This window comes from Archocentrus centrarchus, chromosome 9, assembly GCF_007364275.1.
Source record: "Archocentrus centrarchus isolate MPI-CPG fArcCen1 chromosome 9, fArcCen1, whole genome shotgun sequence".
NCBI lineage: Eukaryota > Metazoa > Chordata > Actinopteri > Cichliformes > Cichlidae > Archocentrus > Archocentrus centrarchus.
Genome location: NC_044354.1, coordinates 6970065 through 6984256, shown reverse-complemented (window position 1 = coordinate 6984256; position 14192 = coordinate 6970065). Strand labels below are relative to the sequence as shown.

The 14192-nt window shown below is 41.8% G+C and overlaps 1 protein-coding gene across 1 annotated transcript; it reads left to right on the top strand.

The window, feature by feature from the left end:
* Nucleotides 1–3994: 3994 nt before the first annotated feature.
* Nucleotides 3995–9587, top strand: adra2b (adrenoceptor alpha 2B). The gene is made up of 2 exons (XM_030738194.1): nt 3995–4804; nt 4998–9587. The coding sequence occupies exon 2, from the start codon at nt 5021–5023 to the stop codon at nt 6596–6598; it is 1578 nt and encodes a 525-aa protein (XP_030594054.1). The 5' UTR covers nt 3995–4804; nt 4998–5020; the 3' UTR covers nt 6599–9587.
* Nucleotides 9588–14192: the final 4605 nt, after the last annotated feature.

Here is a 14192-nt window from a genome sequence, read left to right as displayed (position 1 = left end):
AACCAGTGTTAGCTCTGCCTAAGAGAGATTTCCCCTCAAAACTCATCAAATGACTGTCAACAAACTTACCTTAAAAAAAAAATCAGAAAAACACAAGTTTAAAAATCTAGAACGAAATGTGATCTTTGGGGTCTGCAGCCAGATTTAAGTTTGTAAAGCGAGATTAATGCCATTTAAAAAGATGTGTTATACACATAAACTACATACAGCTCCAAAATACCACTTACATGTTCATGTATCAGAATGAATAAACTAATGATGTAATATACAATAACATAACAGCCACAAAACCATTTCAGTGCAAGTACTGTTAATAACCTACTTGAAGTAATTTAATGATAATACTTCTACATTAAGCAGGCTTTTACTTGGAACGGGGGTATTTGTACACTGTCATGCTGCCATATTTAGTTAAGCAACTACATTTCTGCTTCTTTCACTGCTGCAGGTGATTTCAGATAAAAAAGGAAATAGCACAAGTTGCTTCCTGTGTCATCTTCAAAACAGAGCGTTGGACATGTTCGTAGTGAAACAGTGCCCTCTCGTGGCCATTGTTGGAATGACCTCAAATTAATAATGATTCAAAAGTATCCAGCAGATGATGCCAGCAGACTGTTTATTAGCCCTGGAACCCTTTGTTTTGGAAAGATAGCGCAGAAAATCAAGAGGCACAAATCTCCCTTTCTCACACTCACACACACAGACACACACACTTCCTACATGCATTTTAAACACTGAAATCACTGCTGGAGACATTTTATCTGGCTTTAAATACTAATACAGGAAACAGGCTGTATTGTGTCCCCTCTATTTGAACGTGGGTCTCAGCAACTTTGTTGCATTCAGTTCCTGCTCAGTCAGTCTGCCTCCTTAATAAAACGGACTCAAACTGCAGGCCCCATCTGTGTCCAGATTAAACTAGGCCAATCATATTACATAAGGCTCTGGAAACACGTAATGGTGTACATGTGTAGCATACTGTATGTACAAAAGGAAGAGTGTGAGAGATTATGGATTACCAGAGAGGATCACACTTCCTTTGGACATGGCATTACACAGTGTTTGTTATCCACAGCTGAAGACTGTGTCACTCAAACCACTAATAGACGAGGAATATGATACTGATACTGTAAGCTGGAGAATTACAATGTGTTCATATAACACACACACACACACACACACACACACACACTGGCCTGGGTGCACACACACATATACACACAGAGCTGTAGTTATTTGAGAAAATGACTGCATGGCCGTTTGGGAGCACTCTCTGTAATTGTTTGCAGGTTGGGCTCACACACATACAAACACACACACACATGCACGCACATGCACACAGACACACACATAAACATATTTGTACCTCATGACTAATGGACAACATGTTCCTCTTTCCAGTCATAGAAACTGAAACAACATTAGAGAGATAATAACATATTCTGCTATGTATGGATATTTACTACAAACTGTGTGTTTAGTGCAACAGTTTACCTTCTGAGGCCTCTGAAAAATTTCAAGCAAACAGGACGAAGAGGTGAGAACATCACTCTCTTTTGGGGTTTCTTGCATGTGAAAGTACGACTAAGCTCACTGACCCTAAGCCAAAGTTTAACTTTAACGACCTTTCCTGGCCAAAGTTTTCTTGATCCCCACATACGCTCTCTCTCAAGTTTAGAAAACTCACACTCATAACGGTATAAGTACCTAAGCGAGCACACCCACACACAGAAAACAGGAAGCCCTTTTGAGCCAATAACTCAAAACGGTCCAAATTGAAAGCTTCCAAAGAGCAGGTATTTTGCTATAATTGATTTGGACCTAAACCATAATGTGCACAGACTCCCACCTGAGCTTAGTGCTGCATTATTCTGACCTGCAGTAATCTCATTTTTTCCAGCCAGTACACTGTTAAAGACTTCAGGAATTAAAAAAAAAAAAGAAATTTGAAGTTCTTTTGAACACACCTAGAGGTTTCTTTGTTTTGGGTTTTATTTTTTATTTTTATTTTTAAGAGTGAGAGTCCTTTCCAGACCAAGTGTGTGTGGATATCAAAGAAAAACTGCTTATCCACTTGGGTGATCCATGGCAGCAGAGTTCCCTCCAGGCTTGTGAACTGTATTTGCCAGTGCGTGTACACGCTTGTATATCACATGCTCTTACACAACAGGCACTTCAAAAGCGGTGTACTGTACCACTGAATGTTGTGTGCTGCTCACTCTATAACCTCAGCATCACCGACATACCCCTCACCCCCAGAATGCATTTTCAGCGTGTTACAAAGCATGGTTCACCCACGGAAACAGAGACACTTGATTGGAGTGCACTCTCCTGCTAAAAGCTTTATTCTCTCTCCCTTTATATTTAGATTCTGTAGCGTGGAGTGAGAAATGTACAACCATTATTGACTGCTGCTTCTGGTCACAGAATCAGAGAGCAGGCCACCCAATTGTAATTCCATGGGTGGCTAGCTGGGCTTCTTCCTCATTAGAGCAGCAATGTGTGGGGGACGCACTACAAAAACAAGCAAACAGGACCTCTACCCACACACCATTCATAAGATCATGTGTGTATGACTGGTAAATGTGTGTATTGTTTGTTTGTGCGCCTTTATTTCATAGAGGCCACCTACCTACTTTCAAACAGCACAGGATAAACTCTGCTGCTGTTTGTTTTATGGCCAAGTTAAACAGCCAGCATGACGCAGGTTTCAGTGGGTAATTGAACGCTCGGGCCCTTGATCTCAGGTAGGCAACAAATCAGAGGGATGATGGATGTCTCTTCTTCTAGGGATAGGAAGTGTTGCATGGTGCATAACTGCAGAGGGATTCAAATACAAGTCAAGTGATGTAAATGCATGAGCACAGAACATTACAATGAGTGCTTTACTCTCTCACCCTGCGCCTCGCGCAATGAGCAGAGGTGGAAGGTAACCTGGTGCATTTATCCAGGGAGGGGAGAGATTTCAGATTTCATAAGGACATAATTCACTTTTACTGCACCGTTTAAATGATGGTTGTCATTTCCCATGAACTGGGTTTTATATGCAAAATCTGTAACTACATAAAATGTATGATTTATTGCTTCAGAACACCAATCCAGAGGGTGGACCAATCACTCCCTAATGCATCAATAATTTAAATCTCCAAAGGGGTTCATCTTTCAAAATGAGGGATTTGTTTTATTAGAATTCTTGGACTTTTGTGGGTTTACTGCATTATAAAGGTGTGACTACTTTCTCGCAAGTAAAACTGAGCCTGCCTTTATGGTTATGAGCTGGCAATCTGTATTGATTTGGACACTCACAATACACGTTGCACTGTGCACATAAACGCTGCCTCAAATATTAAGGTGTTATTCACTCTGTGCAATCTTAGACGCTGAGCTTACCTTACCTAATCTCATTAAAAAATATGAGAAAAAGCTTTTAACCAGACTGGACGGCTAAAACGTGGGTGCCGTTCCTCTTTAATATTGTACTGTGCCTTTATCTAGACCTCCAGCACTGAATGAGTTATTGAGGATCGAATGAAAAATCGCGTAAAAAGCAAAAAAAAAAAAAAAAAAAGGATACAAAGGTCACGCAGGCTTTTTGCTTGAAAAACATAAATGTAAAATCACCACATATTGAAGAAAAAATGGTGATAGTGATGATGATGACAGTGCTGTTTACCCTGGAGTCCTTGGAACGAAACAAATGTTTTCAGTAAAGCAGATGGCATCATCTCTGCACTCCCAGCTGGACACCACAGCGTCCTGCGGAGTTAATTGACCGGAGCAGTGCCACCCAATAAGCCATTTCTAATATAACAGCGTTGGCTGGGACGCTTGGGCACAGATATAAATTGGGAGGGGAAGGGGGGGCGTACAGGGATGGAGGAAGCAAGCATCCCATGACGCTTGGCTTCACAGTGACATCACCGGGTCTAAAAGAAGAGGGAGATGGGAGGCACCCCATTTACTGGGTTTCGTTGTAAGGTCCTGTTCACAAGTGAAGATGCTGCTGCCCCTCTGTGAGGATTTCTGCGAGGCGCGTCAGCGGAGCAGCTGAATCATGGCATCCCGGTAAACTTCTGAAGCGCCGGGGACCAGAAAACAACTCCTGAGACGCACAGACTTAAGCTCCTCTGCGGGGATCTTTTTACTACTGAAGGCGTTTTGACAGCGTATGTGGCAGTGTGCGCGGGGCTGGAGAGCTTGAGGTTATTTTTTGTGTTCTCTCTTGATTGGAAACGCTGACATTCCTCGCAGAGACAGAGTCATAATCTTTCAAAAGGCAGTCATTGTAAATATCCCATTATATTGGTTTTATTTCGCTCTGTCTAAATCTTTTTCTTTTTTGCTTTCAGTATTAGGATGAGATTGTCGAGTATGTGCGCGTCTCCAAACGAGGACGCACGGAAATTAAACCAATTTACTCTCATCTGATCTTTGATATTCAATGACGCCTTGTTGTAAATGCCCCCAAATTAGATTGCTGTAAATTAAATCTTTCCGTTTCCAAGACAGTAACTGATCCACTGAGAGAAAGGATCAATCTGTGCAAAAGATCAAGTTTTAGTTCTTCGGGCTGTGTCCGGGCTGACGCCCAGCAGTTTTTTGTTTTTTTGTTTAATTTTTTATTTTTTGTGGAGAAAGATCGGTTTTAGAAAGTGGTTGTGCGTTTTGATTGAAAAGATCTGCGTCTTGACGCGTTTCCCAGGACTGTTTGTTGTGCATAAAATGGATTTGGAAGACCTGCCGTGGAGGGTGCAAGGGAGTGATCATTTGCAAACAACACAGTGACAAATCTAGAACGGCTGCGGTAAATATGTCACAGAATTATCAGTTTATTACAAAATACATTTTTCATGTATATATAGTGTTTTTGGGTTTTTTTGTTTTTATTGAGAGCAAACAATGCATGATAATCTAACTGTAGTGTTATGAAACGGTTAACAGCTGAATACATTTGTTAAACGATTTTGCATGTTTGTTTGTTTGTTTTTCATCTAAAGACTCCTGGAAAAACAATCCCAGCATGGCCTCGGTTCAGGACAGCGGCTGCTCCATGGAGCTGAGTGGCTGGAACAGCAGTGTGAGCAGCTCCGGATCCTCCGTGCCGTGCAACCAGAGTGTCCTCAAGCCTGCTCCCTACTCCCCGGAAGCAACGGCGGCCTTTGCCACCGCCATAACCTTAATGGTCATCTTCACCATCGTCGGGAACATCATGGTGATCATCGCTGTCCTGACCAGCCGATCACTCCGAGGTCCACAGAATCTGTTCTTGGTGTCACTGGCTGCTGCGGACATTTTAGTGGCTACACTCATCATCCCCTTTTCTCTGGCCAACGAACTACTTGGCTACTGGTACTTCAAGTCTCTGTGGTGTGAAATCTACCTGGCGCTGGATGTGCTGTTCTGCACCTCCTCCATTGTGCACCTGTGCGCCATCTCACTGGACCGCTACCTGTCAATCTCCAGGGTTACTTACGGACGTCAGCGGACTCCCAGACGCATCAAAGCCGCTATTGTGGTGGTGTGGCTCATCTCTGCCATTATCTCCTTCCCTCCCCTGCTCTCTTTGAACAAGAGTGAGGTAGGCGACCAGGGGACTGAGAGAGGACCTCAGTGCCAGCTGAATGATGAGCGCTGGTACATCCTTTACTCCACCATTGGTTCCTTCTTTGCTCCATGTCTCATCATGATCCTGGTCTACATAAGAATTTACCAAATAGCCAAGCAGAGAACACGTTGCCCACCAGGGGAGCCCAGGAAGGATGGGGCTGGCTGTGCAACACCAAGTCAACCTCCGCGGCATGTACAAGCAAACGGGAAGAATGAAGAAGAAAGCACACCTCCTTCATCCAACAAAACCTCTAATGCCAGACCCCCCACTCTTGCTATTACACCTTCTCCAACCCCAGCAGAGTCTCAAACCTCACCAAATCCCACACCCAATAATCTCCTGCAGCCTCCACCCACTTCTCCAGCCATGTCCACGGCCACAGAGGTTGATACCGCTTCTCAAGTCCCCTCCGCCCCCTCCTCTGCACCTCAGTCTGCCACCAAGACTAAAGCGGAGGGGAAGAAGGGCAAGCGCCTGCAAAGGAAAAAGGCTGACAATAACAATGCTGACAGCTCAAGCACAGAGAGCGATATGGAGCACAGCCACGGAGGAGGTCGAGGCAGCACCAGCATGCCAGGGTCTCCTGCTGGAGGGGGGATCCACTCCCCAGCATCAGTCAAGCGCTACCGCGACATGATTGCCACTTCAAAGGGGGCTCGCCTGGTGCCAGGGAGAAAGTCAAAAACAGATAACAACCCTGGAGCAGCGAGGCGCAAAGCCATGGTCAACAGAGAGAAACGTTTCACCTTCGTCCTGGCAGTGGTCATCGGTGTCTTTGTGGTGTGTTGGTTCCCCTTCTTCTTCTCCTACTCGCTACAGGCAGTGTGCCCAGAGACCTGCACCATCCCTGGTCCGCTCTTTACATTTTTCTTCTGGATTGGTTACTGCAACTCATCACTCAACCCAGTCATATACACCATCTTTAACAAAGACTTCAGAAAGGCCTTCAAAAAGATATTGTGCAGAAGCACCAAGGGTACTTTCTTTTAGCACATAAAATTGTTGTGTAGAAGGCAGAAATGAAAATTGCTATTTCTGAGGCATAAAAATACAATCACTTTCCAGAACACTTAAAGGGCTGTTTAAAAAAAAAAAAATGTAATTTGTATAACTGTAAAATTGAGAGCCACTTTTACAGCCACAGCGTGTAAACACAAAACTTGGACTGTGAAATCTCAGTTTGCAGCTGGCATACACAGAATTTTACAGAGTGGAGAAACAGGGCCTGAAAAAGAGGCTGAACAATATTATACTGCTTAGTACTTTCGTATTTCTGATAAGATTTTGAATCTAAAGTTTTATCTTCAGATGACAATGAATTATGGATAATGCTGAGAGAGAGAGTGATGCAGCATGACAGAAGAAATGTAAATACACTCTATAAAACCTATAGGAGGTCTCTAAGAAAACAGAAAACACATGGGAATTAACTCTGTGAATTAATACAGGCTATTTTTTATATGCATATTTTGTAGTTATCAAAGACTTTAGGACTAAAGAAGACAGGTACAAAGAAGGACAAGTGGCCTTAGATTCCTGTGAGCCTAGGGCCCTTTATTTATCAATAGACAGCACAAGGAGCACACAAGATTAGTGGTGATTTCCTACGTCTGCATCCTCAAATTGCAAAGCTGCGGGGCAAACATGTGTTCCTTGATTTTTATCTAAAAATGCAACAACAAGAGAAGGTTGCTGATGGTCTTAAAAGTGATAGCACAAACAAGAACAGCCTTTCAGACTTAACTCAGAATTTTGTGCAGAAAGCCTTCATGTGAAGCCGTGGCACCTTGATTTTGGCTTCACTGGTCATAGTGGACACTCAGGTTGTTTATAATGACACTCTTGGCTTTCACCTTTCATGGAATACAGGATAAAATTAACTGTGGTGGATTTATGGACTTGATATAAAGCCCCATGAATGATATAGAAGGAAGGTGATGATGATGTACCCCATCTCATATTCTAAGCTTAGTTTTCTTTCTTTTTTCTTAACCCGTGCGATCACTTGAATGGACTCACCTGAGTTTCTCTTCTGGTGAACTGCCTCAATATTGGGACATTCGAGTTAAAATCAAAACTATTTAGAGCACTTTGAAACTCCTTCAGTGGGTTTCCACAGAATCAGATGGGAGGTGCATCTACTAAAAATAAAAAAACACCAGATTCTTATCATTTTACTTGCAAACATTATTGCCCAGAATCAAACTCTGCTCGGCGCAGCAGTATTTACCAGGTAAACATTTACACTGACTGTAACACTGAGATGAACAATGCCATTATGGACGTGTGATGTTACCCCTAATTATGCTTGCAGGGGTTATACTGAGAACTGTTTGTCTGAGTCACTCCTTACCAACGCCTCTGGCACATCATCTTCTGCAGTGGACCTCTACATGGCACATTTGGCTCGTTGCTGAGAGGCAAGAGAGGATGAATGGTACATTCATTTTTCTCACCAAGACAGTAAAGCTTTGTCAGTTTCCTGGACAAAAAAAAAAAAAAAGAAGAAGAAGAAAAAAAAAAAGAAAACGTGTCTGTAACTGTGAACAGCACACATGCTTATTGACTCAATGGGACAAGGGCTGTCAGCAGCAACACATCAATTTAGTAATTGTCTAATTCTGCTGACTTGTGTGAATGTGTGTGTGTATGTGAGTGAGTGAGTGTGCGAGCGTGCATGTGTGTTTGACTTTATTGTTTTTCCATAAAAAGTGTCAGTGCCTCCTCTGGCTGCTATGTACTACAGATCTACTGTAATTATGACAGAGACCAGATTTCCTGTCACAGGCATCACATGGTTGTCTGTAATGTTACTGATGAATTTTGGTGGATGGATCAGTAGTATGTCGCCACACTGAGACAGTCTTAATGAACTAAGAGTGAGTGTTTATCTGTGATATCAAGTACACGGCTTTTTAAAGATCACCCTCAAGGGACCAAAGAGCCTCACAGGACACCAGCCTGACTCAGTGATATCTGGCCCCATGTTTCTGTAATGAAATATCAGTTTATATTTGGTGTATGTGACAGGAGGCAAAGATTGAAAACACTGTATTATTTATTTCAAACCTGTTTGTGTTTTCTGTTACCTATTTATTGCTCAGTTGCTGTGCTTTTATTCTGAAAAATCAATCAAATTGGAAGCGATCAAAGACTGAAAAGACTGTACAGAGTTTTAATATCTTGAATAAGAGCAACATTGACTTCTGCTCGTCAAGCTCTTGTTTTGTCAGACTGAGTTATATTTAAGCTCGGGAGGGGACGCATTTGTGTTGAACTGAGAGGAACGTGAACTTTGAGTTAAATGCATACAATGCGACATTTATCATCATCGTTTCATCTAGTTATAGTACAGTGAAATGTTCAATCAGAGATACAAGCACATTCATTGATGTACAATCTATACCGCAACAGAAAAAAATGTCTCCTCACCAGTGCTACTGCTGTCAGACATCTCCTGAAAAAGTAATCCAAAGTGAAAATGTCAATAGCAACCACAGCCAGTTTCATTTGGATGATTTGCAGTGCATTCATGCTACAATCCATATCACACGAAGCTGCTGGGAGATTTGAATAACTGATGAAACCAAATGGTTGCAAGCAAGCGCTCTGTGCACTTATACAACTGTTCCCTGTCCTCATTTAAAATGATTATTTTCTCTCCAGTAATACAAACAGCTATAGCAAGTCAATTATGACAAAAATAGCCACAGAGGTCATGGATTCGTGGCTGCTTCCAATAAATATGAGTTGCATTGCTGCTCAAACTTGCCATCCATGGCTTTATGTGGTGAGACTGCTGCTTTGTTTGTTTTAAAAAGTAAGAATTATAGCTGAAAGGTGACAGATGCAGTATTCTGCCTGTTGATCACCATCCTTTTCCCAGAAACCGCCTGAATTGTCTCTTCCCCAACTGTGTTTGGACCAAACTGCCTGGTCTGAGCTTTGCAATCTTCTATCTCCCATCTGTCATCATCTCCCTCCAGTTTGGAAATAAAGCTGCTTGAAAAAGCACAAGTCATTCCCCGGTTCGTTTGTTTTATATGTCTTCACATGATACAAAGAAGAAGAAAAAAAATCATTTCCAGACAGAAAATTAGCAATAAGTTGTTACACAAATCTGTGATGCTTTCCTGGCATACATGTCGAACCAAAGTGCAATGCAAAGCAATTTCCAGCCATTATGAAATAGCCTTGAATGGCAACACAACTTGGGGAAATAGTCCATAACACTGTGGCTGTTCAAGATGTCACTGGAAAATCTCCTATCACAGTGGGACATGAGAAGTAGGCCGTAGCAGAGACAGTATAATGTCACCTACTGCCAGCGATCTCAGAGGAAGTCTATGAGGAATTAAAACATGTTTCCAAATATCACACACACACACACACACACACACACACACACACACACACACACACACACACACACACACACACACACACACACTATGAATTTGTCAGCTGTTTCATAACGTATTCAAGTCATGAAAGTCATGTTCAGTCCACACACAGAGTTGGACACGCACGCGCACACACTTGTTGTGACAGCTTGTTATATTTGAGGTCATCGGGCCTATGGTGAATTGTAATTGATTTATGCTGATGGGCGGCTGTTTGGCCATTTCCCTGCACTGAATCGAGTCTCTCTGTCCTGCTTTGCCTTCTCTTCTTCTCTCTCTCTCTCACACACACACACACACACACAACACACACACACACACACACACACACACACACACACACACACACACACACACACGCACACACACATCCACTCAAAGAACACCAAAGTGATGGCCATTTTTTGCTCCACACAGTTTCATCTCCTTTTTCAACACTGTATGTGAACAGATAACGTATCACAGCCAAGCACAGGGAGCAGTGAGTTGTATGTTTACAATGCTGTATATTCACACAAACACAGTATCTCTAAGTCACTTATTCTCTGGCCTCAGGTAGAATATAAAGCAGGCCTGAGTGGAGCAGTGGACTCTCCAGAGCAAAAATGGAAAGAGTCCAACTACCATGACACTCAACACATTAGCTTCTTACTCACAAAAGACAGCACACAAACTCCTACACAAGGAAAGCTGAAACATGCAAGGATACACACCAGCCATACTGAAACACATGTGCACATTAAGATTAATTTACACATGTATGACGGATGTAGCATTCCTCTGTATGAATATGTATGTGTTTACAGGGCATTCTAGCTCTGACAATTTTCCTTTTCCAATCTCATCCGCAATATAATGCCAGATACATTTCTTCCCCCTCTAATTTGGCTGTTGAAAACACCCAAGAGGCAGGATGAAAAATGAGAGACAGAACAGAGGCAAGCTCTCTACCCATCGAAGGTGGCGATATTAAAATGCTTTCGCTTCGTGAAGCCCGTGATAAAAAATGTCATTTTTAGGGGGCATGGGCAATTATGACTAAAATCACTCAAGGAGTCTGTGACTGTTTAACAGAGTGGTACTTGACAGGGGTTTGTTTGAGTGTGCACTCTTACACTTCTCAGAAGAAGGAAAGGGCAGGGATCAAGAATAGACATGTCTTATTTTTATGTATTGTCTGTCTGGGTGGGCGTCAACATAGATGACAAGACAAGTAAAAAAGGTGAGGTTTGTTAAGCGTTCCTACTATGAAAAATCAAACAATGGATGGGAATTACAACAAGTCTGCAAGAGAAGGGAAGACTGTTGGGAAAACAATGAAACCCTGGAATGATTGTCTAAAAACTACAACCTGGATGATGGTAAGTGCTGCACAGGAGGTGTTAAGAGGAGTAACTGACTGGGAACAGCCGTGAAGAAAACTTGTGGGAAAACTACAAAGGCAAAAAAGTGACACTGACGAGAGTCTGAGGAAACCAAGAACTGCAGAATAGAACAGGAAGGAACTAATCAGAGACCACATAAATTGTCACATTTGGAAAGTCACCCTTGAATTTGGCAACAACAGCTCTTATTGTACCAAGAGAAAGGCTTAACTGATACACAACATGATGCTGTTCCCCTAAACTCAAAGAAAACAATCCAAACACACAACTTAACCCTAAGGTTGAGCAAGCCTGGTTACATTTTAACATTTTTTTAATAGTCAGCACAAAAATAAGCCACTGCTTTTCCTCTTTGTTTTAACACTGAAGTGGTGTGTTAAAACTTTTTTTTTTCAAAGAAACTGTTTTCATTTTGCTTCTTATTTAACTACTAAATCAAATAAGTCTGAGCAAGTACAAAAACTGCATTATGGCTTAAGTTAAAGTTAAGCACATGATTAAGACTGGATGTATTTTTATCCATTACATAACAGATAGTGTCAAAGTATTCACTTGGAGGATAACAACACTCTTTACTGTTTACTCTTAAGTGAGCTAAATTTCCAACACTGCTGCTGGACGGTCAGCTTCAGTAACTTCATGAGAATCTTAGCTGTCAAAAAGAGACATGTAGAGCCTCAGGTATAGGAAGTTACAGTGATCCACACATGAAGGCATAATGAAGGCATGGACAGTTTGCAGATCATGAACTTGTTATAGCTATTTTTGACAAAATATCAAATTTGCTTGTTAAAGTAAAGCTCCAAGTCCAAGTTAACATCCAGCATGAGACTTTAAATACGGGGTGAGATCGTCATGTTTTTGCTTAAAGCGGACTCAAAGAGCAGACTCAAACAACATTCGGCAGTTTTAAAAGGTTTATTGACAGGCAGGTTTTGAAAGGATATGGAATGGTTGGGCTCCAAGCAGAGAACTGGGAAGGAGATGGACATACAAGGTTATAGAACAAAAGGCAAAAGCACTAGCAGCTAACAAAGAGGGCCTGAAAATGACAAGGACTATCCAGCACAGAACAGGTGCACTATCCAGCTGTTAAATGCAGGAGCTTGATTACACAGTATGAAACAGGTGGGGAAAGAACAGTTAAAACAAGAAGACTGCACCCACGGGAAGGACGGTAAGGAAGAGCCATCCCAGCAACTCCACCTGTGACTTAAAGAGAAAAAGATAAGGGGAAAAAAGGAGACCTAAATGCTACTCTGCCAGGACCATAACAAAGGTGACCTAAATTGCCAGCAAAAGGGCTTTTAGATTTGGAGGGACCAAAGATGAAAATGTCAGTTTTGTCACTGTTTAATTGGATGAAGTCAATATTCATTCAATCTTTAGTATTTTCAGGACAGTATAGCTGAAGCTGTAGGGAATGCTGAGATTTTAGTAGAGGATTTAGCTGTAAAACATCAGCATGGAAATACAAGATGTTATATCTCCTAATAATATTACCAAGTGGAAGCAGATATAAACAAAAGAGGACTGGTCCCAGCGTGGACCCCTGAGGGATACCATAAAAACCAGGGGCAGAGGATGAGAAAAAACTGAGAAAGTTCAGTTCAGTTCATTTATATAGCTCCAAATCACAACATCAGTTGTCTCAAGGTGCTTTATATTGTAAGGTAAGGACCCTCCAGTAATACAGATACTAATAATACTTTTTAGCTGTGCAGTGAGAGTTGGAAGTGTGACACATTGAGGAAAATAAAGATTTCCCAGCTTTGAATGCTGTTATTCTCATGTTTTTCATGTACACCATCAAGCTCCACCGTAATGAATCTATCCTGCTTGTTTCTCTGAAAAAATTGAAGCCTTGACAAAGCCCTAATGAGAATCCAAGTCAGAACTGAATCATTTAATTGAAACGTACATGCACAAACCATGAAATGACCTTAAAACCCACAGTTGATTTGTTGGAAGAACACAATAAAAGCGATGACATGTGAAGGTTTCGTGAGACTTCCACACACAAGGTTGCCGAATATGAAGAGTAGAGAAAGAAGGCTGTGTCTTTATTTAGCCCGGCCATTATGGAAAGGTCACAAAGTTCATTTTGAAACACAGATATGCATGCACATACCCATACACATGCACACACATGTTTCACAACAACAAATGCGCACATACATTACACCAAAAGAGAAACAAACTGAAGCCTAAAATAGAGAAACAGGTGACTAACACTTAACTGCACACACAGATACTGGACACACACACCCACATACACCCCCCCCCCCCCCCCCCCCCACACACACACACACACAGGTGCATGCACAGCAAAAAAACAGTTTCCAGATATATCCAAAATGATCGATTTTCTGGGACGACCTGTCATTTTTAGCTGTGCTCTGCTGCATAATTCATTCATTCATTATTGATCCACAATAATCAGTGGAATATCAGCCTTGCCTTGAACTTTCCACTTAAATATTTTCAGAGTGGCCTGGCTATGCACTTTTGAGTTTGTGGTTGATTAAAAGAACAACAGAAGAGAAAGCAAGTTTAGAATTTAACAGGCAGGATGTTTGTTGACACAGTATGAATCCACATGTGTGTATGTGTGTGTCATTTTTGGCACAGGAAGGAGGACAGGATGTTCTGTTTGGATGTGATAGTGTCATGTCCTTTCTAATCTATATACAGAAGTACAGTAGCCTGGGGAGTGTATATTATGCTGCCATTAAAAACCTATGGTAATAACTGGGACAACCTGGTGGAGTTGAGCTGTTTAGGTTTAGCATCATG

Excerpts from the sequence above, each read along its gene's own strand:
- adra2b (XM_030738194.1), top strand. The coding sequence starts at position 5,021 with ATGGCCTCGGTTCAGGACAGCGGCTGCTCCATGGAGCTGAGTGGCTGG.